General features: G+C 41.5%; 1 protein-coding gene across 4 annotated transcripts in view; it reads right to left on the bottom strand.

Annotated features, from left to right (window-relative positions):
• The window catches only part of LOC147027483 (alpha-catulin-like), a 129,498-nt gene that overhangs the window by 48,650 nt on the left and 57,989 nt on the right, over nt 1–22,859 (bottom strand). For 2 of the 4 annotated variants that reach the window (XM_085876945.1, XM_085876942.1), the window contains 4 exons: nt 22,490–22,546; nt 20,438–20,539; nt 13,439–13,522; nt 10,679–12,326 (listed from right to left, as the gene is read on the bottom strand). In XM_085876945.1, coding sequence (XP_085733071.1) covers nt 12,195–12,326; nt 13,439–13,522; nt 20,438–20,539; nt 22,490–22,546 — 375 coding nt within the window. In that variant the 3' untranslated portion in view covers nt 10,679–12,194. Of the gene's footprint in view, nt 1–10,678; nt 12,327–13,438; nt 13,523–20,437; nt 20,540–22,489; nt 22,547–22,859 lie in introns of those variants that run through there. The other 2 variants (XM_085876943.1, XM_085876946.1) reach the window with 2 other exon arrangements.

The raw sequence follows: 22,859 nt of genomic DNA, 5'->3' as shown, positions 1-22,859 counted from the left end.
GGAGAATGAGGACAGTGTAAAATGGTGAGCTACCAGTCAAGGAGAATGAGGACAGTGTAAAATGGTAAGCTACCAGTCAAGGAGAATGATGACGGTGTAAAATGGTGAGCTACCAGTCAAGGAGCATGAGGACAGTATAAAATGGTGAGCTACCAGTCAAGGAGAATGAGGACAGTGTAAAATGGTGAGCTACCAGTCAAGGAGAATGATGACGGTGTAAAATGGTAAGCTACCAGTCAAGGAGCATGAGGACGGTGTAAAATGGTGAGCTACCAGTGAAGGAGAATGATGACAGTGTAAAATGGTGAGCTACCAGTCAAGGAGAATGAGGACAGTGTAAAATGGTGAGCTACCAGTCAAGGAGAATGAGGACAGTGTAAAATGGTAAGCTACCAGTCAAGGAGAATGATGACAGTGTAAAATGGTGAGCTACCAGTCAAGGAGCATGAGGACAGTGTAAAATGGTGAGCTACCAGTCAAGGAGAATGAGGACAGTGTAAAATGGTAAGCTACCAGTCAAGGAGAATGATGACAGTGTAAAATGGTGAGCTACCAGTCAAGGAGCATGAGGACAGTATAAAATGGTGAGCTACCAGTCAAGGAGAATGAGGACGGTGTAAAATGGTGAGCTACCAGTCAAGGAGAATGATGACAGTGTAAAATGGTAAGCTACCAGTCAAGGAGCATGAGGACGGTGTAAAATGGTGAGCTACCAGTCAAGGAGAATGAGGACGGTGTAAAATGGTGAGCTACCAGTCAAGGAGAATGATGACAGTGTAAAATGGTGAGCTACCAGTCAAGGAGAATGAGGACAGTGTAAAATGGTAAGCTACCAGTCAAGGAGAATGAGGACAGTGTAAAATGGTGAGCTACCAGTCAAGGAGAATGAGGACAGTGTAAAATGGTAAGCTACCAGTCAAGGAGAATGAGGACAGTGTAAAATGGTGAGCTACCAGTCAAGGAGAATGAGGACAGTGTAAAATGGTGAGCTACCAGTCAAGGAGAATGAGGACGGTGTAAAATGGTGAGCTACCAGTCAAGGAGAATGATGACAGTGTAAAATGGTAAGCTACCAGTCAAGGAGCATGAGGACGGTGTAAAATGGTGAGCTACCAGTCAAGGAGAATGAGGACAGTGTAAAATGGTGAGCTACCAGTCAAGGAGAATGATGACAGTGTAAAATGGTGAGCTACCAGTCAAGGAGAATGAGGACAGTGTAAAATGGTAAGCTACCAGTCAAGGAGAATGAGGACAGTGTAAAATGGTGAGCTACCAGTCAAGGAGAATGAGGACAGTGTAAAATGGTGAGCTACCAGTCAAGGAGAATGAGGACAGTGTAAAATGGTGAGCTACCAGTCAAGGAGAATGAGGACAGTGTAAAATGGTGAGCTACCAGTCAAGGAGAATGAGGACAGTGTAAAATGGTGAGCTACCAGTCAAGGAGAATGAGGACAGTGTAAAATGGTGAGCTACCAGTCAAGGAGAATGATGACAGTGTAAAATGGTAAGCTACCAGTCAAGGAGAATGAGGACAGTGTAAAATGGTGAGCTTCCAGTCAAGGAGAATGAGGACAGTATAAAATGGTGAGCTACCAGTCAAGGAGAATGAGGACAGTGTAAAATGGTAAGCTACCAGTCAAGGAGAATGAGGACAGTGTAAAATGGTGAGCTACCAGTCAAGGAGAATGAGGACGGTGTAAAATGGTGAGCTACCAGTCAAGGAGAATGAGGACAGTGTAAAATGGTGAGCTACCAGTCAAGGAGAATGATGACAGTGTAAAATGGTAAGCTACCAGTCAAGGAGAATGAGGACGGTGTAAAATGGTGAGCTACCAGTCAAGGAGAATGAGGACAGTGTAAAATGGTGAGCTACCAGTCAAGGAGAATGAGGACAGTGTAAAATGGTGAGCTACCAGTCAAGGAGAATGAGGACGGTGTAAAATGGTGAGCTACCAGTCAAGGAGAATGATGACAGTGTAAAATGGTGAGCTACCAGTCAAGGAGAATGATGACAGTGTAAAATGGTGAGCTACCAGTCAAGGAGCATGAGGACAGTGTAAAATGGTGAGCTACCAGTCAAGGAGAATGATGACAGTGTAAAATGGTAAGCTACCAGTCAAGGAGAATGATGACAGTGTAAAATGGTGAGCTACCAGTCAAGGAGAATGATGACAGTGTAAAATGGTAAGCTACCAGTCAAGGAGCATGAGGACGGTGTAAAATGGTGAGCTACCAGTCAAGGACAATGAAGACAGTGTAAAATGGTGAGCTACCAGTCAAGGAGAATGAGGACAGTGTAAAATGGTAAGCTACCAGTCAAGGAGAATGAGGACAGTGTAAAATGGTGAGCTACCAGTCAAGGAGAATGAGGACAGTGTAAAATGGTGAGCTACCAGTCAAGGAGAATGAGGACAGTGTAAAATGGTGAGCTACCAGTCAAGGAGAATGAGGACAGTGTAAAATGGTGAGCTTCCAGTCAAGGAGAATGAGGACGGTGTAAAATGGTGAGCTACCAGTCCAGGAGAATGAGGACGGTGTAAAATGGTGAGCTACCAGTCAAGGAGAATGAGGACAGTATAAAATGGTGAGCTACCAGTCAAGGAGAATGAGGACAGTGTAAAATGGTGAGCTACCAGTCAAGGAGAATGAGGACAGTGTAAAATGGTGAGCTACCAGTCAAGGAGAATGAGGACAGTGTAAAATGGTGAGCTACCAGTCAAGGAGAATGAGGACAGTGTAAAATGGTGAGCTACCAGTCAAGGAGAATGAGGACAGTGTAAAATGGTAAGCTACCAGTCAAGGAGAATGATGACAGTGTAAAATGGTGAGCTACCAGTCAAGGACAATGATGACAGTGTAAAATGGTGAGCTACCAGTCAAGGAGAATGAGGACAGTGTAAAATGGTGAGCTACCAGTCAAGGAGAATGAGGACAGTGTAAAATGGTGAGCTACCAGTCAAGGAGAATGATGACAGTGTAAAATGGTGAGCTACCAGTCAAGGAGAATGAGGACAGTGTAAAATGGTGAGCTACCAGTCAAGGAGAATGAGGACAGTGTAAAATGGTAAGCTACCAGTCAAGGAGAATGAGGACAGTGTAAAATGGTGAGCTACCAGTCAAGGAGAATGATGACAGTGTAAAATGGTGAGCTACCAGTCAAGGAGAATGAGGACAGTGTAAAATGGTAAGCTACCAGTCAAGGAGAATGAGGACAGTGTAAAATGGTGAGCTACCAGTCAAGGAGAATGAGGACAGTGTAAAATGGTGAGCTACCAGTCAAGGAGAATGAGGACAGTGTAAAATGGTGAGCTACCAGTCAAGGAGAATGAGGACAGTGTAAAATGGTAAGCTACCAGTCAAGGAGAATGATGACAGTGTAAAATGGTGAGCTACCAGTCAAGGAGCATGAGGACAGTATAAAATGGTGAGCTACCAGTCAAGGAGAATGAGGACAGTGTAAAATGGTGAGCTACCAGTCAAGGAGAATGAGGACAGTGTAAAATGGTGAGCTACCAGTCAAGGAGAATGATGACAGTGTAAAATGGTGAGCTACCAGTCAAGGAGAATGAGGACAGTGTAAAATGGTGAGCTACCAGTCAAGGAGAATGAGGACAGTGTAAAATGGTGAGCTACCAGTCAAGGAGAATGATGACAGTGTAAAATGGTGAGCTACCAGTCAAGGAGCATGAGGACGGTGTAAAATGGTGAGCTACCAGTCAAGGAGAATGATGACAGTGTAAAATGGTAAGCTACCAGTCAAGGCGCATGAGGACGGTGTAAAATGGTAAGCTACCAGTCAAGGAGAATGATGACAGTGTAAAATGGTGAGCTACCAGTCAAGGAGCATGAGGACGGTGTAAAATGGTGAGCTACCAGTCAAGGAGAATGATGACATTGTAAAATGGTAAGCTACCAGTCAAGGAGCATGAGGACGGTGTAAAATGGTGAGCTACCAGTCAAGGACAATGATGACAGTGTAAAATGGTGAGCTACCAGTCAAGGAGAATGAGGACAGTGTAAAATGGTAAGCTACCAGTCAAGGAGAATGAGGACAGTGTAAAATGGTAAGCTACCAGTCAAGGAGAATGAGGACAGTGTAAAATGGTGAGCTTCCAGTCAAGGAGCATGAGGACAGTGTAAAATGGTAAGCTACCAGTCAAGGAGAATGATGATGTAAAATGGCGAGCTACCAGTCAAGGAGAATGAGGACAGTGTAAAATGGTGAGCTTCCAGTCAAGGAGAATGAGGACAGTGTAAAATGGTGAGCTACCAGTCAAGGAGAATGAGGACAGTGTAAAATGGTAAGCTACCAGTCAAGGAGAATGATGACGGTGTAAAATGGTGAGCTCCCAGTCAAGGAGCATGAGGACAGTATAAAATGGTGAGCTACCAGTCAAGGAGAATGAGGACGGTGTAAAATGGTGAGCTACCAGTCAAGGAGAATGATGACGGTGTAAAATGGTAAGCTACCAGTCAAGGAGCATGAGGACGGTGTAAAATGGTGAGCTACCAGTGAAGGAGAATGATGACAGTGTAAAATGGTGAGCTACCAGTCAAGGAGAATGAGGACAGTGTAAAATGGTGAGCTACCAGTCAAGGAGAATGAGGACAGTGTAAAATGGTAAGCTACCAGTCAAGGAGAATGATGACAGTGTAAAATGGTGAGCTACCAGTCAAGGAGCATGAGGACAGTGTAAAATGGTGAGCTACCAGTCAAGGAGAATGAGGACAGTGTAAAATGGTAAGCTACCAGTCAAGGAGAATGATGACAGTGTAAAATGGTGAGCTACCAGTCAAGGAGCATGAGGACAGTATAAAATGGTGAGCTACCAGTCAAGGAGAATGAGGACGGTGTAAAATGGTGAGCTACCAGTCAAGGAGAATGATGACAGTGTAAAATGGTAAGCTACCAGTCAAGGAGCATGAGGACGGTGTAAAATGGTGAGCTACCAGTCAAGGAGCATGAGGACGGTGTAAAATGGTGAGCTACCAGTCAAGGAGAATGATGACAGTGTAAAATGGTGAGCTACCAGTCAAGGAGAATGAGGACAGTGTAAAATGGTAAGCTACCAGTCAAGGAGAATGATGACAGTGTAAAATGGTGAGCTACCAGTCAAGGAGCATGAGGACAGTATAAAATGGTGAGCTACCAGTCAAGGAGAATGAGGACGGTGTAAAATGGTGAGCTACCAGAAGGAAAAACCCTGTCACTTTTCCGTTCTCAGCGAAGTCACACTCTTCCGTGAGGAGGAGGTCCTCCAGGGTCGTTGTAGTGTTGGGCAAAATGATTTGTGAGAAACCAGATTTTTTAAATCCCACGCCGACACGAATCCTATTGGTTCGACAAGTGAATGGAACAAAGTTCATGAGGTAAAATTACAGTACTCACAAATTGGCACCGATGAAAAGTACACTACAAGTGCATCCGTCTCTCTTTTTGTTGTGTGTGTGTGTGTGTGTGTGTGTGTGTGTGTGTGTGTGTGTGTGTGTGTGTGTGTGTGTGTGTGTGTGTGTGTGTGTGTGTGTGTGTGTGTCTCTGCCCTGACTTCGTGAAGGCGGGGGTACACCATCATGGATCTCTGGGTCACCGAGGTTAATCAGCTGGCTCCATCCTCCATTCCACGGGCCTGTCTGTGGCGAAACAACAACAACAACAACAACAACAACAACAACAACAACAACAACAACAACAACAACAACAACAAGAACAAGAACAACGCTATCTTGTTTTGTATGGAGCCTGTGGCTGCTGGTTGCATCATTTCTAGAAGCACAGCCGTGCTGCTGAAGCAGTGCCCCGTTACCAGTAAGCTGGTACTCATTTTGCCAACCTCAGAAGAAGACAGGTTGAGTCAACTCACTTGGTGTTATTTCAATGACTCAAACTCAAGACTGTAAGATCTTAAGCCAGCCACCTTAACCCTGAAGCCAACACCAAGCTTAAGAAGGCTATAAAATGGTGCAATGTTGTTAAATCATTTCCAGGACACACACACACACACACACACACACACACACACACACACACACACACACACACACACACACACACACACACACACACACACACCTGAATAGTCATCAGACTGCAGGTTCAGAACATGATATTTAAGGTCACAGTCTCACTCACCTCATCCTAACTTGAACTCACCAAAACCAATCCTACTTTCGCATATACAATTGGGGTTCAGCAGACTTGATGTGCCGCTCTGTGGATTTGTGCAGTTGCCTTTTCAGTAGCTGTAGGGAAAGCCCTTGTTGAAATAATGTGGCCAATCTGTATTTTCGCAGTAACTGAAATGGCAGTGATTCCACATCAGTTAATGATGTAACTCGAGGATGTGGTCGGAACAATAAGGCAGGAATCCGTGTCTGTCTAAAAAGCCGGCTGAGCTGCTGAAGTCCGAAAATGCTATTACTCTTCTGCCAAAAGTAATGAGTGCCTTGGAGTTTTGATACAATGGTGACTATTATAGGCCCTTGGCTGTAATGGCTTTAATGTCTGTGAGGCCAGGTGGATAGCATGACGTTCCTTGGGGCTTTCGGGCCAAATTGGCCGCACATTTGCATGCGAGAGCAAGTAACCCTCTTCCTTTCTCGTTTCCTTCGTTACTTCCTTTCGCAGGAAGAATAAAAGCTTTCGTTCATTCCTTCCACAGTAACTTTGGAAGCGACGCCATCCTCTGAGGACGCAACATTTTATTCAGGTTCATTTAATCCCATGTATGCTTCAGGTTGGGAAACCGATGATACATGCTGAGGGTTTCTGTAAAAAGTTGTGCAAGTTGCACAGAAAGGTCCAATTCGACGGGTCTAATCGACTCCTGCGTTGAGTTCCTTGTAAAGGAGCTCCGAGTAATCGGTGGTCGTCGCAAAAGATGCTTTGGATTAAATGCTTGGGTGCTTTCATATTCTATCTTAGGGTCTACATTGTAGGTAAGATCGTGGCGGATCGAGGAGTCGTTGAGAGATAAAACTTGTCTGGCCGAGAGCACATTGAAAATTAGGAGAGCTCATTAAGGGGCCCCCTTTTGTTAGCTGAGGCCCACGACCCAGAAAGTTAAATGAGGTCGGGATGTCATTGAGCCACAGTTGTAACACCACAACCCCCAAAGATGTGCCACTCCGAGCACACCCTCGTAGACCGTCGTTCCATTGCTGTCAAACTCTCGAGGTGCAAAAATGGTGGAACGAAAGTGGTGACGAAAGCAGGCTAAACATCTTGTGAAGGTTTACATTCCTCGGAAATGACCTAATTTATCAAAATGACAACTTCAAAAGTCAGTTCCATTAGACCTTCCATCACGTACGGTTTCATTATCAACGAAGTCATAGCAAAGGAACACCCCCCCCAAAAAAAAAAAATTTGGGAATGCTTAATCCTACGTTTCCAACCCTTATATTTTGTCGTGTTAGCGCTTCCGCTGGCTTGAGTATCATGCCAGACTGTACACGAAGTAGATTTATTCGCCATTGCTCGGAAAGCATTCAGTCGGCTCCTCTCGGGACGGTGGAGTGTTTGAGCTTGTGGCTAGGACCAGAGCAGCTGGCTGGAAGATAGTGGAGGGAAGAAGTGGAGTCAATGAGTTGGACTGCGGAGGTGGAGAGGGAGGGGGATGGGAGAATCAGAGGTGAAGAGTAAAGATGAAAAGTTTCACCTGCAGGAGCATTGTCTGCAGCCAATATGTCTGACTGCCATTATCGGTCTGCGCTATTGAGCCGGTTCTTGGCTTGAGAAGACTGGACACTTCCATGAGCCACAACAGCATCCCTGCGATTGGACCATGAAGTGCGTGCGTGTGTGTGTGGCGTGCGTTTTTCACACACCAGGAGCGTCTGTGGTCTGATTACATTTTGGATCAATAATTCAACACTCACGTCGAGTGAGAGTCGAAGGAATTTGTTTGTGTTCGAAAAACCTATTCCTTTTCATCAGCGGGGGACCACGAACAAATGTCATTCACGACCATTGTGGAGAATGTAAGACTATAACTTGGCAATCCTCAGTAGCCATAGGATGCTGGTAGATAAATACAATTATGGACAGTATATTTTGGTGCACGATGGGGGGTTTGGGGTTTTAATGATCAAATTGGAGCCTGTTGGATGAGGAATTGGGGGCAATTCACATGATGGAGCAAATTATATTCTTCTTTTTTAAAAATGAAAACTCCAGGGGCTTGCTGTGCGGATACACAGTACAACTGTTTTGGCAAAGTAATGGGACGACCGCCCACGGCACATCTGTTGAACACATGGTGTGTGGAGAGCAAGACCGTGTTTCTTCCCTGTGCAAAATCTTTTTGATTTTCCCACACTCAATGTCTGTTTGTGTAACAATTAATCCTTGTCATTGATAATACCACGAGAGTGGTGGGAAGGCCTCGCAACGGTTACTGTACAGTGTACGACTGGAACAAATAGAATGGGACGTTTCGATCGGTCGAGATGGCGTGGAACCACGAGGTTAATGACGGGAAAATCAAGAACATAGTTCCAAGGTGTGCCCTAATGTGGAGGTTTTAATAAAAAAACGGATAATTTTCATCCGCATCGACGAGCATCTATCATCAGTCTTCCAACAGGGCCAAATCAGACCGACTGTTAGAAGAGTTATCAACTTACAAATCGTTAAACCACCTTCATTTCCATCAATAGGGCTGAGAGGGTGGCATAGAGTAATGCACACTTGCCTCGAAGCTGTCTCGCCTGGGTTTGAATCCTGACCCAGCTATAAACTGTCACCCTTGTGTTTCACAGGCAAGGGTGATCCATCAATGCGTGTGACGTCCCTTGGATGGATGTTAAACGGGAATCCTGTCTGCGAGAATTTGTTGGTGGACATGAAAGATTCCACGGTGTCCGTCGCAAAGAGAAGGCGAGCTATCACCAGCACCCTGAATAAATTAAAAAAAATTCCTGCCATAACCAGCAGAGGGCACTGCCATGCCCTCAGTCAATGATGCTACCCTACGACCCTGTGCTGCATGTTAACAAAGAGGATTTCTGTCGATATCCTTTAGTTTTAGGTCAAATCTAATTGTAATGTCTAATGCTACAGAAAAATACAGGGTGTTCATCAATTATCTTTCCTATTTTGAATGTGAAATAAATAAACAAGCAGTCATAGACTGGTACTTACGAAATCGTCAACTTGACCTCTGACCTTGTCTAATAAAAGCTGTCTCGAGAGAAGGTAGCGATGCAAACCAGAAGTTTCTACGATGATTCTGTACCAAACCATCAAAAATCGAATGTTTGACCTCACTGTGACCTTTGACCGATTATGACCATAATGTAATCAGCGCTAGCCATCACCGTCATGAATCACGTGGTTCAATTTGACATTGGTAGCTTCTTCCGTTCGAGTTATCGTGCCGACAAACAAACAAACACACAAACAGAGGACGGAAGTCATCAATATACTTATGAAATCTTTCGATTTCGGAAGTAATAATAATAGACACACAAGCATGCAGTTTACACCATCTTGTTGTCCAACTCAAAGAATTCTGATTTGCACCGTTTTCTTTCAGATGTCTCTCCACTGTGTAGACTGTCGAGCAACGCCGAAAAATGTTGGCACTTCGAAAGATGTGTGACAGTGGACATGTTGCGGCGAAAAACGGACTGAAATTGAATGTGGGACGTTCTGAGAGCCAATACTGGTGCACATGTGGAAGACAACTGAAATGTGAAGACAAACTCTGAGTTGGCTGACAAGATGACGCAAACTGCATAAATGTTTGTCTATTAGTGTATATATATATATATATATATATATATATATATATATATATATATATATATATATATATATATATTACATTGAAAATGGGAAAGATGACTTCGGAACACCGTGCACAACTACATCCCCGCTCACAAGAACGTGACTGTGATGATTGTGGGGGTTGGGTTTTTTTTTTTTTTTGGACAATGAGGTATTAACTTGGCAATATGACCCCATTGAGTGCAGAGCAGAGCACCAGATTCCCACGACAGCGTCAAAGTCAACATCTACCTGATGTTGTACTGTCATTCTATCAAATCATACTTCAACAGCAATTGCCCGTAACATGACCAAATTATCAAAAAATACATTCCCCACCTCTACCCCACACCGAAGTTCAAATATAAGTCAAACAACATGCTAAATGGAGAACTACTACTTCCATTTCATTTCATCAACAACGGAATCAAATAGACTGTAGTGGTTCTTCTGTCATATGCAGCATTAGGCTGCAGGTAGCATCAATGGCCGAGGGGTGTGGCTGTGCCACTGATGCAGTGCCATCTATAGGTTATGGCCGGTGATAGCTCGTCTACTCTTCGTTAAGGACACCGTGCGATATTTAACGTCCACCAACTAATGCCGGCAGATGGGACGTCCATCCGAGGGACGGCACACACACACACACACACACACACACACACACACACACACACACACACACACACACACACACACACACACACATTGATGAATTACCCTGCCTGTGATACACCAGGATGACAGTTTATAGCTGGGTCGGGATTTCCAGGCGAGACAGCTTCGAGGTGAGTATGCGTACCTCTCGGCTATAGTCAGCCATACTGTAGCAGTTGAAAGAGAAGCTCCGCCATCGTCCCCTCAAGGCAACTTGTGGTGAGAAGAAAGAAAAGACATGAGTACACCATATCCATCTCGTACTTTATTGCAGCACGCACACAGCAAATGATATTCAGAGAGTAATCATATTATACTCTTTGCAAATTCAATGCTTGAAGGTATTCGGTTCTCAACAAAGCACAGCAACAAAGTTCCGCCAAGGACTCACCAAATGCACAGCTGAACGAAACATTATGCACAGCAACCTGATCGTAGGCCCTACTTTGGGCAGCCACCAGGCAGGCACCTCAAATTGATCATGGCCAATCAATGAAGGTCGTCATTGGAACGAAACAATTGAAATCCTTCATGAGCCGAACTCCCAAACATATAAAATTCCACTTCATGCAGCCAAATGAGCACCGATGCCGGACAAAAATCGCACTCGCATGCAATGACAACCTTTGCATATGAATAAGACACTTGGTGTTTTGAATGAATATATATTTGTGAAAATAATTACGCATATAAATGGGAGTCATGCAATGATTGCACAATCTTACATCGTTATCACAAGATGACAGTCCATCCATGTTCCTGGATGTGTTTGATGGCGTTCATGTCAAGACTCCGTTATGTCTGGGGAATGAGCTGCGGCACACTTTGTTTCTTCCAGGAATGGGTGGTTCTTGCCCGACGACAGCATCTCCCTGCAGTAAATGTGTTCCATACTGCAAAATGCCTTGCTGGTACACCTGACATGAATGCCATCAAAGATGTTTGGGAACATGGATCAGGAGCCGCTGAAAAACCGGCCTGTGTCAAGTGATACGCAAGAGCTGCAACAAAAATCTACTCAACATTTGGCAAAATCTGCATCAGGCTGTAATACAAAACATCATCAATTGGACGCCTTCACGGGTTAAAACACTCCGTGAGGCCAAAGGGCACATGCTACCAGATATTAACAATACACAGTTCATTTGGTTGTGTCCGTTCCTTGGCCTCGTGAGCCTTAAAATAACTGCGTTGGTTTTGATATCATCATATCAGACGTGAAAGGTTGTTCTGGGAAATTATTTCACTTCCATGGTGGACTCTTTTTTTTTTTTTTTTTTTTTTTCCGTCGCACGCAGTGGCCTCGAGATGAACTGTTGGTAAGGAATTAACGAACCCTTGTCTCTGCATATTTTGGTGAAAACAAACACATTCTCGCTGCATATGTTTAGAAAATAAACAAAAAGCTTTTAGGGTGCTTCCAGAAAATATATAACCGCAGTGTCTGAAGCGACTGCTTCTTGAACCTTTTTTCCTTTCCTGATAATCACATACAAGAAGTGACTTCATCCTTATAAAGCAGTTGCAGGTGTGCGTGTGCGTGTGCGTGTGCGTGTGCGTGTGCGTGTGCGTGTGCGTGTGTGTGTGTGTGTGTGTGTGTGTGTGTGTGTGTGTGTGTGTGTGTGTGTGTGTGTGTTTCATGTTTGAATCCCAGACGGTGCACTAGGCAATGTTCAAAATCCAGGTGGATAGAGTATCGTCGTACTCTTATAAAATGGGGCAGCACCTCAAATCACCGGAGTACAACTTGCGGTGGTATGAAGGTAGTTCACGAGGCCTGAAGCCGGATGTGATGATCTTTCTGTTCACGGTGGTGATGAAGAGCAGTCGCCGAGTCCACGGAGTCTTGAGTTTTCCTCGCAGGCCGGGGAGAGCTGGGGCATGGCAGGCGACCCTCCAGCTGTCGATGGTAGGGTCAAGGTGATCGCGGCTTAGTTCAGGAACATTCTCTCAGTTGTCTGTTTAACTCAATACCGGGAATTTATTTCCAGTATCCTAAGAACTCCCAAGCAAGTCCAGCTCTCACTTATCAGCCGTTTTGAAGAAATTATTGTTATCACAGTGAAAATACAGTATCAACCTGCTGAGTCACCAACAAACATTACCCATGATGCCGTATCTTCAGGGTCATGCTTCATTCAATGCTGCACCATGACAGGCCGAAGTGCCTCGAGCTTCGCCATGTGTTAAAGTGTTTTCAATGGGAGAAAGCCTTGCTAAGCATCAGCTCCGTTAAAACAACGTTGGGGGATTGCACAGCTGCCATTGTTTACGACCAGGTGCCCAAGGTGACCCGGTGATTGACTGACTGGTACTTTTTGGCCAATTTCACAACCTGCTGACAGCACTTTGAGATTAATTTTCCACAAAGTATTCCTTTCACTTGAATATATGGGCCGGAATATGATATAACTAAAGAGAGATTGCTTACCAAGTGGAAAACTTTGGGACATTAAGTGCAAAGTCAACACCACAAAGCCTTCCCAGAAGCCAACAAGCTGTCACGTTTCTCTATAAACAATGGACAATTGTACTAATGTTTAGTTACCGCAAAGAAGCTTGACAAATGCGTCACTTATTAGTTGAATAAACTTCTCAAAGTTGGTAAAATGGAGAATTATTATTGTTGTATCAACCTTTATTTATACCTGCGTGGGTTGCTCAAAAAGTTTGACTCGCAATATTCCGAACCTACCAATGCTTTCCTTTATGATTAGGTACAATTATAAAGGAAATAAATAAATTATAGGTATGCCTTGTTATACTTTTTCAGATGTCTCAGACTATTGTGACCATTTATCAGCTGTTTGTACAATTCTCCCAGTACACTTTTCCGTTCTTCAACTCCCGAAACACTCTGTGGGTACGGAGTGACCTTCCAAGGCTGTCATTGTCTTATGATCGCTAACCAATGTATTAGTCACTTGCAGCAAGGATAATGATGATCATGTGAGAGCAATGATAGTTGTGATAGCATTATTGTTATTATGACTGTTTTGGTTCGGGACTGACCTGGTCTTGCAAGGTTCGTGCCCGGCGTAAGGCGGGCAGCAGAGCCGACAGGGCCTGGCGTGCAGCCTGCAATGACGGAATTGCCTACCGGGGAGGCAAACAGGCTCAAGTGATGTCATGTCCCAAGAGATCGTCTGGAGGAATCGCTTTCACCTGTTAATCCCTGTATGAGTATTTAATATCTCTGGACCTGTCAGTGATTGTTCAAAGCTGCATCACATTCCTACCACCCTTGGCGGCTCAGCTCGGGATGTAATTATAACATGTACAATATAATCATTTTGTTATCACCAAACATGAAGTTATATTCATTACCGTGATTTCATCTCAGACCAAAAAAACGTTATGGGTGGTCAGTGTATAAATTATTTATTATAATAATATTATATAAAATTTTTAAGCACTATATATATATATATATATTTTGGTTAATATATATATATATATATATATATATATATATATATATATATATAAACACATAGATATATTACATATCTATTAAAAAATATATATATATATATATATATATATATATATATGTATATATATATATATATATATATATATATATATATATATATATATATATATATATATATATATATATAGATATATAGATATTACATATATATAACACATAGATATATTACATATATTAAAATATACAGATATGTATATATATATATATATATATATATATATATATATATATAGATATAGATATATATATATATATAGATATAGATATAGATATAGATATAGATATAGATATAGATATAGATATAGATATAGATATAGATATAGATATAGATATAGATATATATATATATATATATATATATATATATATATATATATATATATATATATATATATCTATTATAATACCAAGCTTGCACACTAAAAACTCGGCTCGCCGTCACACGATCCCTATGAAATTGCTGTGGCACTTAGCGGACATGCCGACAATGTTTGGGAAGTCTTGGCGTTCCATAGTACCACTTGTATTTTGCACAATGCGTATTTTTGTCATTCCCCGTGTACGGTCTGTCGTCTGCTACCAGCTATGTTGTACTGCTATTCCGTGCATGTGCACGGGTATCGCTAGTGTGTGTGTGTGTGTGTGTGTGTGTGTGTGTGTATATATATATATATATATATATATATATATATATATATATATATATATATATATATATATATAACATATATATTGGTGTATATATATATATATATATATATTTTAAATATATATATATATATATATATATATATATATATATATATGTATATATATATATATTACATATATATTACATATATTAAAATACTACATTATTATTAATAATATAATAAGAATAATAATGACTTTTCCCCACTAATTCCCCTCCCCTGACCCCTCACCACTTTACCATACACAGTGCAGACCAGTGTAGAGACAACTGCCACCTGGTCTGTATTTTCCTGCTTGCATCAAACCAAGTCAAAGAACGTTTGGGCACCATACAATAATCTGCATTAATGTGCTGTGCTTTCTGCTAATTCAGAGAACAACCATCTTAAAAGCCAAGCTACATTAACAATAAAACAGATGAACTAGAAAATGATTAAACCCAATTGTTTGCGGTGGTGTATATTAGCCAGTGAAGAGTGTACCATTTCGTACTATCGTGAGTGCTACGGGCCCAGCGCTGACCAATCCACACGACTCTTCACCCTTGGCCTCACGGAAAGGCCAACAGAGAGGCGCTCGGATGGAACAATCACCAAAATATAGGAACTGCTATGAAAGTAAACACAATATTTCATATTAGGAAAACGCCCCGCTGATCTCCGCCGACCACACCACAGTAGGAGTTCTGGGGTGTCGACGTACCGCACCTGCATCCTAAACTCTCCTATCGCTTCCAATTCACATTTACATGGCAGGGATTGTAAAAAATTAAGATGAACAATTATTTTAAATTTTTCATCGATAATCCCTTTTATTATTCGCTTTCATTTTGTTTACCATTTACTTACTCTCATTTTATCATTTCATGTTTGAGCAAATGACCAGGTGGTAGGAGGCTGAGATTTGCTAAATTGGCTTGCACATTTCCACATTATGCAAAGCACAAGCTCTAAGTGTTCTTGGCAGATGTGAAGGCTCTGAAGACTTCTGAAGTCAAACATTAAAACAACAACAAAAAGTATAAATAGCAAATAAAAGATCTGTATAGTGACTATTGATTATTATGTACTGGTATGTTTTTCGTCTTCCACTATATTTGTGGGCAGCACATGACTACAGATAGCATCATTTGCTGGGGGTGCAACAGTGTCGCTTCTGAAGTGCCCCTTTGTAGGTCATATGGTTTAAAAAATACCGCATAATCCACAAGAGTCATTCCACCTCATATCACCGGAGGCCTCCCAGTTGACCCCCTCAGATTTACTTTAAACTTTCATGAAAGAGTTCCCAGATATCAAAATGAAGCTGCGTAAAATTTTAGGTCCAAAGATGCGGTCAACTCCGAGATATTGAGGGTTGAAAATGTGGTTGTGGCCCTATTTTAAGGTCGTTACGAGCATCACAAAATGAACGGCTACTTTTAAACTCCCACAACTTTTTAAATATTAATGCTAGAGCCTTGAAATTTTCAGAGATTATTCTTCTATAACTGCTCTGTAAGAAACAAACATAAAATGGAGTATACCTCTATTAAATTTTATGATTTGATCAGTTGAAATCCAGAAAAAAATGTTGGTTTTGTATGAAGACGCAACTTTGAGACCCCATATATTTTTATTGACCCATCCCAGAAGCTTGAAATTTTTTCAGGTAATAACTGTATGGTAGTAGTATTCAAATACATTTTACTTTTCTTAATCAGTCATATAGAATACAGTCATGATCCTTCAAAAATTGAACATTTTTATTTTTCCCCGAAATTCAGGTGAGGATTGCAAATATATGACAAGGTATACCACTTCAAATTGTTCACCATTGGAAAGAGCATATTCAAGTTTACAAAAGTGTCAAATATCAAAGTGGTATAATGTTTCTATCAATATTTTATAAATATTTGAATAAATGATGTTCTGCCAGTGCTGTGTGTGTTGTTTAATGAACAGTCCTTTTCCATGTAGTACATATGTATAGCACATGTATATACAATGTACATACATATCATCTTCTATTAGGATACCATGAACAGAATACTTTTAAATTTGAATTTGTAATTCTTTGTTTCTCATTTGTAAATAGCAAGAGCTGCACTCATCTGGCTGGGGCTAAAAATAGAACTCAGGAATAGTGGCTGATCTGCTGATGTCAGCAGTGTGTATAGTTACATTCAAGGGAGGACATTTGTTGGGTTCCTTTGGTCCATGTGATGAAAGTTATTGATGCTCCCCTAATGTCAACTGGGAGGCAGTACAAGCTCACACCTGACTTAGAAAAGCAGATCAAGGACCTATTCAAATCATTTACGTGAAATGTTTTATTACATTGTTATTGCAGTATGTGATATATTTTTGTATTATTAATTTGAATCATAGAACTAATCATTCATGATTACCATGGTGCCCACACCATGCACATACTTCATGTATTCACGGCTGTGTTAACAACAGTTTTTTTTAAAAATAGACAATATATTTTTTAAAAATATACCACTTTGATACATGATTTTGGTCACCTGTTTTTGATGATTAAATGACAAGTTCAATTAAGGTTGGAAACATATTATGATATTGGAAAAATGCTTCCACCATCTTTGCAGAACAAACAGGAAAAGTACTTGGAACTGTTTGTGCAAGCAGGAAGGTATAGGTATAATAGAAGCATGAACTAGAATTGATGTTATAAACACAGACCTATTTTGAGGGCTGGGAGGATACCCCAGAGGTTTATGCACACTCACCACTGAGCTATTTAGTCTGGGTTTGAATCTTGACCCAGCTGGTGTTTTGCAAGCAAGGTGATTCATCATTGTGGTGCACCATCCCTCAGATGGATGTTAAACTGGGCATCCCGTCTGCCAGCATTAGTTGGTGGACATTACAGATGCCACGTTGTTCTTCATGAAGAGTCGACGGGCACCCTGAACAAATTACAAATTCCTCTTCTAACCTTCAAGGGGAATTGCATCAGTGGCACAATCGCAGCCTCTCAGCCACTGATGCGACTCACAGCCACAAGCTGCATTTACAAAAGACGAAGAAGAAGAAATGTTTAAGGAGAATGAGTTACTCTAGATAAGAATTGTTCACAAAAAAACAAAAGGTATTTGTGCCGGCCATATAGAGCAATAGTTATTCGAGTTGGCGAGTTAATGGAGGCAACACGTACGTGGACACAGAAGTGGTGGAAATAAATCGCTGCAGATCGGAGTTAATATACATGTAGAGTTAATGTAGAGAAGAGTTAATGGAGAGAAGAGTTAATGTAGATAGAGGTTGAGGCAGACAGGAGTTAAAGATGATTGGAGTTAAGGAAGAGAGGAGTTAAAGATGATAGAAGTTAATGGAGACAAGAGTTAATGGAGACAAGAGTTAATGGAGACAAGAGTTAATGGAGACAAGAGTTAATGGAGACAAGAGAGAGAGAGACAGAGAGAGACAGAGACAGAGACAGAGACAGAGACAGAGACAGAGACAGAGACAGAGACAGAGAAAGAGAAAGAGAAAGAGAAAGAGAGAAAGAGAAAGAGAAAGAGAGAAAGAGAAAGAGAAAGAGAAAGAGAAAGAGAAAGAGAAAGAGAAAGAGAAAGAGACAGAGAAAGAGAAAGAGACAGAGAAAAAGAGAAAGAGAGAAAGAGAAAGAGAAAGAGAAAGAGAAAGAGAGAAAGAGAAAGAGAAAGAGAGAAAGAGAAAGAGAAAGAGAAAGAGAAAGAGAAAGAGAAAGAGAAAGAGAAAGAGAAAGAGAAAGAGAAAGAGAAAGAGAAAGAGAAAGAGAAAGAGAAAGAGAGAGAGAGAGAGAGAGAGAGAGAGAGAGAGAGAGAGAGAGAGAGAGAGAGAGAGAGAGAGAGAGAGAGAGAGAGAGAGAGAGAGAGAGAGAGAGGTTGAGGGAGACGGGAATTGAAGATGATAGGAGTTGAAGATGGAGAAGAGTTAATGCAGAGAAGTCATGCAGGTATGAGTTAATGCAGACAAGCATTTTTGTACAAAGGCGTTAAACCAGAAAGTTTGATCGTGGAAACGAGTTCATGCAAAAGGAGTTATTGCAATTTTTACAGATTAGTACACCCTCTCCATACAGAAGCGACAGGAAGGGCCGTGTTATTATCCTCTCTGGGGTATACCAATTACAGTAGATCTACGCATGGGCTTCAAAAATGTCAGGTTTCCTCCTCCCTTTCACTTTCATGTTAAACAGCAGTAGCGACTGTTTAAAAAGGTAATCATACATGTTTGTGGTTTATAATATTTTTTAACTTCTGGTAGGATTGCCCCACGAAATGATACGACAAGCTATTTATACACATTAACACCACGTTCATCCAAGGAGAAAAACTCCCTTGGGGAGAGAGGATATTATTAGTATTAATATTGTTTTGTAATAACATTAATATTATTGTATTATCATCATTCATGTTGTTTTTAATTATATTTGAAGTGGCCGTGGAAAAACGCCACCATTAGCTATCTCAACACGGATATACACCTTAACACGGATTTCACCCAAGGCGGAAAACCCCCTTTGGGAGAGGACGAAATGAAGTCACCAAACCTCCAGCGTGTGACCCCCTCGTCCTGCTGTCAAGTTTGGTCGAGATTGGACAAGTAACAACCGAATGCATCACGGTCAAAAAAAACAGTCAGACAGACAGACAGACACACCAAATTGTGTATTTTAGTATGATAACAGTCAACGTAGATAGGAATTATTGTTGATCATGGGTTAATGCAAAAGAGGTATTGTAAAAATGAGTAAAGTTAATGTAAGTAAGAGTTGATGTAGCTCAAGCTTATCGACAGTGTTGATGTAAAGAAACAAGTGTCGTGAAGAAACGTGAGAGACGAGCCAAGTTACATTTTGGCAAAAAACCGCATAAATAAGGATTAGTGTAAACAAAGACTCGCTTCCAATGTGCTAACCATACCCTGCAACTTGCAGGAATTCTGAGATGATGGTGTGTAGCTTAAAAAAAAAAAGTTCTACTGCGCTAATAAGATTTTAAAAATATATGTTTATTGTGCCGTATCCACTTAAAATAATCCAAATCATTCACTTACTATTTACTCGATGCAGGACCATCGAAGGAATTCTGCTTTAGCAATAACAACACTTTGTAAAACTGCGGAAATGAATACATGCTCTCGTTCTGTTAACGGGCCTTTTCACAAGCATGGGCTGGGTGCAGGCCTGAGTGGGCTAACCAAGAGAAGCAGTATGTTGAATTCTTTCTGTGAGCCCAGTGAGCAAGTGCTTGTGAATAAGACCTATGAACATATCTAAGACTGCCACTGTTGCTATTATTTCTTCTTTAGTGGCACCAATTATTCCCACATTCTTGTGAGGTCGGCCAGGGAAGGTTTTTGGCCCAAGTTTCACACAAACTGGCCAGCCAGGCTTGCCGTTCGACTGAAGGTGGCAAGAATTTGTAACTTATTCAGGATGCCAGTGATAACTTGCTGACTAGTTGTGATAGCAAGACACAGTGGGATCTTTAACATCCACAAACAACCGGTGCTAACAGACGGGCCTTCTGGCTAAACATCCTTCCGATGTATGGCATGCATGGAATCGAAGCATCACACATTGAAACACCAGGTATCGGTTTATAGCTGGGTCAAGATTCGAACCCAGGCTGGTTAGCTCAGACATGAGTGTGCATACCTCAAGGCTATCCTCCCAGCTCATTATTAACAAATACTCTCATAGCAGTTGATTGAGGGAAAATGCGTAAGTTAGCAGAAATCACACTTCGAAGGCCAGTGTAGAAGAATTAATTGTTTTTTTTTTAATCAAACATAAATTAATCGAGAAAGAACATAAGGAAAACCTACCTCTGTGCTTTCCGTGGTACCATCCAATTCGTTCTCACTGGTCTCGCCCGGTACGCGTCGCAGATCAGCAAGGACACGTGTCCACTCTTTGCGGCCTGCAAGCTGCGGAAAACAATGATGATGAACCCTTTGACCATCATTAGGTTGGAATAATCATTTCCAACAATCATTAGGTTAGATTTTTTTTTCCAAAGCAATAAATTATGTGATGGAGGATCAAAAATAACTGAATTTTTTATGATGAGAAACTTTAGGAAAGCATCTTTACAAGGTTAGAGTTCACATTCTTTGTGAGAGATTCATATCAATCACGGATATTATTTCTTTAATCACAGAAATTGGCTGTATTATTAATCATAGATGAAATCATGAAGACGTTGATTGAAGTATGCTAACCTCTGCAGAAGGCAAGGAGATGACATTTCTGGCGTTAATCCTCTTTTGCCCTGACGAAGGGATAATGTCCGAAATGTCAGCTTCTTCTCAGTCCGCATGGCAGTTAACATACCTCAATCAATGTCCTGTAGATTTCATCCATTGTTCTTCTGGTCCACCGACGTAAATGAACGCGAGCCTTTACCATAAAGACTAGTCACCTCCATCGCCGAAGGCAGACGGATGTTATGTTTTCAATCCTGTCTGTCTGTCTGTCTATGAGCAGGATTTTTTTGAAATTCAGCCAAAAGTTGGTGGACAGGTTGGGAGTGTGACAAGGACGAATTGATGAGATTTTGGTGAAGTTCCAGATCGGGATCTGGATATGAGTATTTTATATTACCTCTGCCACCGAAGGTGGATGGAGGTGATGTTTTCACCCCTATCTGTCTATGAGCAGGATATCTCAAAACGTTATAGACATATTTGGATGAAACTTAGTGGACAGGTTGGGTGTGTGACAAGGAAGAATTTATTCGATTTTGGTGACGATCCAGATCCGGACATGATAATTTTTTAATTTTTGAAAGTGATTCTTCACCATTGAGAGATGGTGCCAAAAACGATATATAGCATAATATTCAAACAAATTGACGGGCTATGACAAAACGCAGGTGGATGAGTTGGGTCGGTGAGAAGAACAAGCCACTTCGATTTTGGTTCAGGTCCGGATCCAGATCCGGCCCATCAGTGGGATACAAAAATATAACCTGCTCAGCCTGGCGGAGGTATGCGCTCTACTGAGTGCCGTTCTCCTTTCTGTTTTTTAAATGATTCTCCACCATTGAGTGATGGGGCCAAAAACAATATATAGCAGGATATCTCAAAAAGTTGTGGATGGCCTCGGACAAAACTTGGTGGGTGAATTGGGTCGGTGAAAAAAACATGATCATTCGATTTTGACAACTCGAACGAGTTGCATTCTAGTTATTCATTCTATATTAAAAGTGATTATATTTGCTGTATTTTTTTAATTTTTTTTTCAACGGATAGCACGTGACTGATTTTGTGACTTGTGCAGGTGACCCGGTCAGCCTGGTCGGCCCAGTCAACTGCAATATTTTGTAAAAATTCCCATTCACAGACACGGGAGAAGGCGTTGACATCATAAGTTTAAAATTATACATCATAACGTGTGCAACCGATCACAACTGGAAGCTATTAGAAACTTTTAAAAGTTTGCTGCATTGTTAAAGAAAATAAAAGTTTATATTTAATTGCTTTGCATGCTTACACATTTTTTTAACGTGCAATCGTCAGGTTTCAAGGAAAGCAGAAGAGGGTTAAAGACATCGAAAGGAGCGACACGCAATAAGCCGTAACATGGCATTGGTCAGAAGGTCATTTTAAACTGATTGTCACACCATGTCGAAAACATCACGGCTTGATGTTATTCGGCATGTGCGGTTGAAACCCACACCCTTTCTTCATGCTCACCATTCCCTCACCCCCTCCTACTCTCTACCTCCCCCCTACTGTGCCAACCTCCTACCCCAGCTCGGCCTGGCCACCTGTTAGGTGAATTAGCAAGTCTGGAAAACTGCTCATGGCATGACATGGCCACCGCTGGTGATGCAGCGCTCGTTTTCATTCCCAGCAATGAAGAGAACTGCCCACCTTTGTCGATAGAGTTGTGAGTGTTTCGCACAGTCTCTGACACTCTTTTGTAAATGCCTGTCCACACAGACAGAAACAACAGACACTGTTTGACTGTTCGCTCATGTCAATGCTCAGAATCAGAGTTTAACATGTACACAGGAAACTGTAATAAACAAATTGCATTACACATCAGTCACAAACTGTGACAAACAAACTGTTTGTGGATATTCCATTAATTAGTGCAATGCAGGGATATTTAAAGATAATTCGGCAAAAGAAGATCTGTAATTAATAACATGAGGATAATGATATGTCCCATTCTCGTTAAGGGATGTCAGTTGTGCTGAAGCACTTTCTTGCCACAAGGTTATGTTGGGTGGTTTGCCAT

The sequence above is a fragment of the Eptatretus burgeri genome, chromosome 4 (genome assembly GCF_056783735.1).
Source record: "Eptatretus burgeri isolate ZD-2024b chromosome 4, Ebu_testis_v1, whole genome shotgun sequence".
In the NCBI taxonomy this organism is placed as follows: Eukaryota; Metazoa; Chordata; class Myxini; order Myxiniformes; family Myxinidae; genus Eptatretus; species Eptatretus burgeri.
The sequence above is the reverse complement of the archived record's forward strand: the minus strand, read 5'-3'. Positions and strand labels throughout refer to the sequence as shown.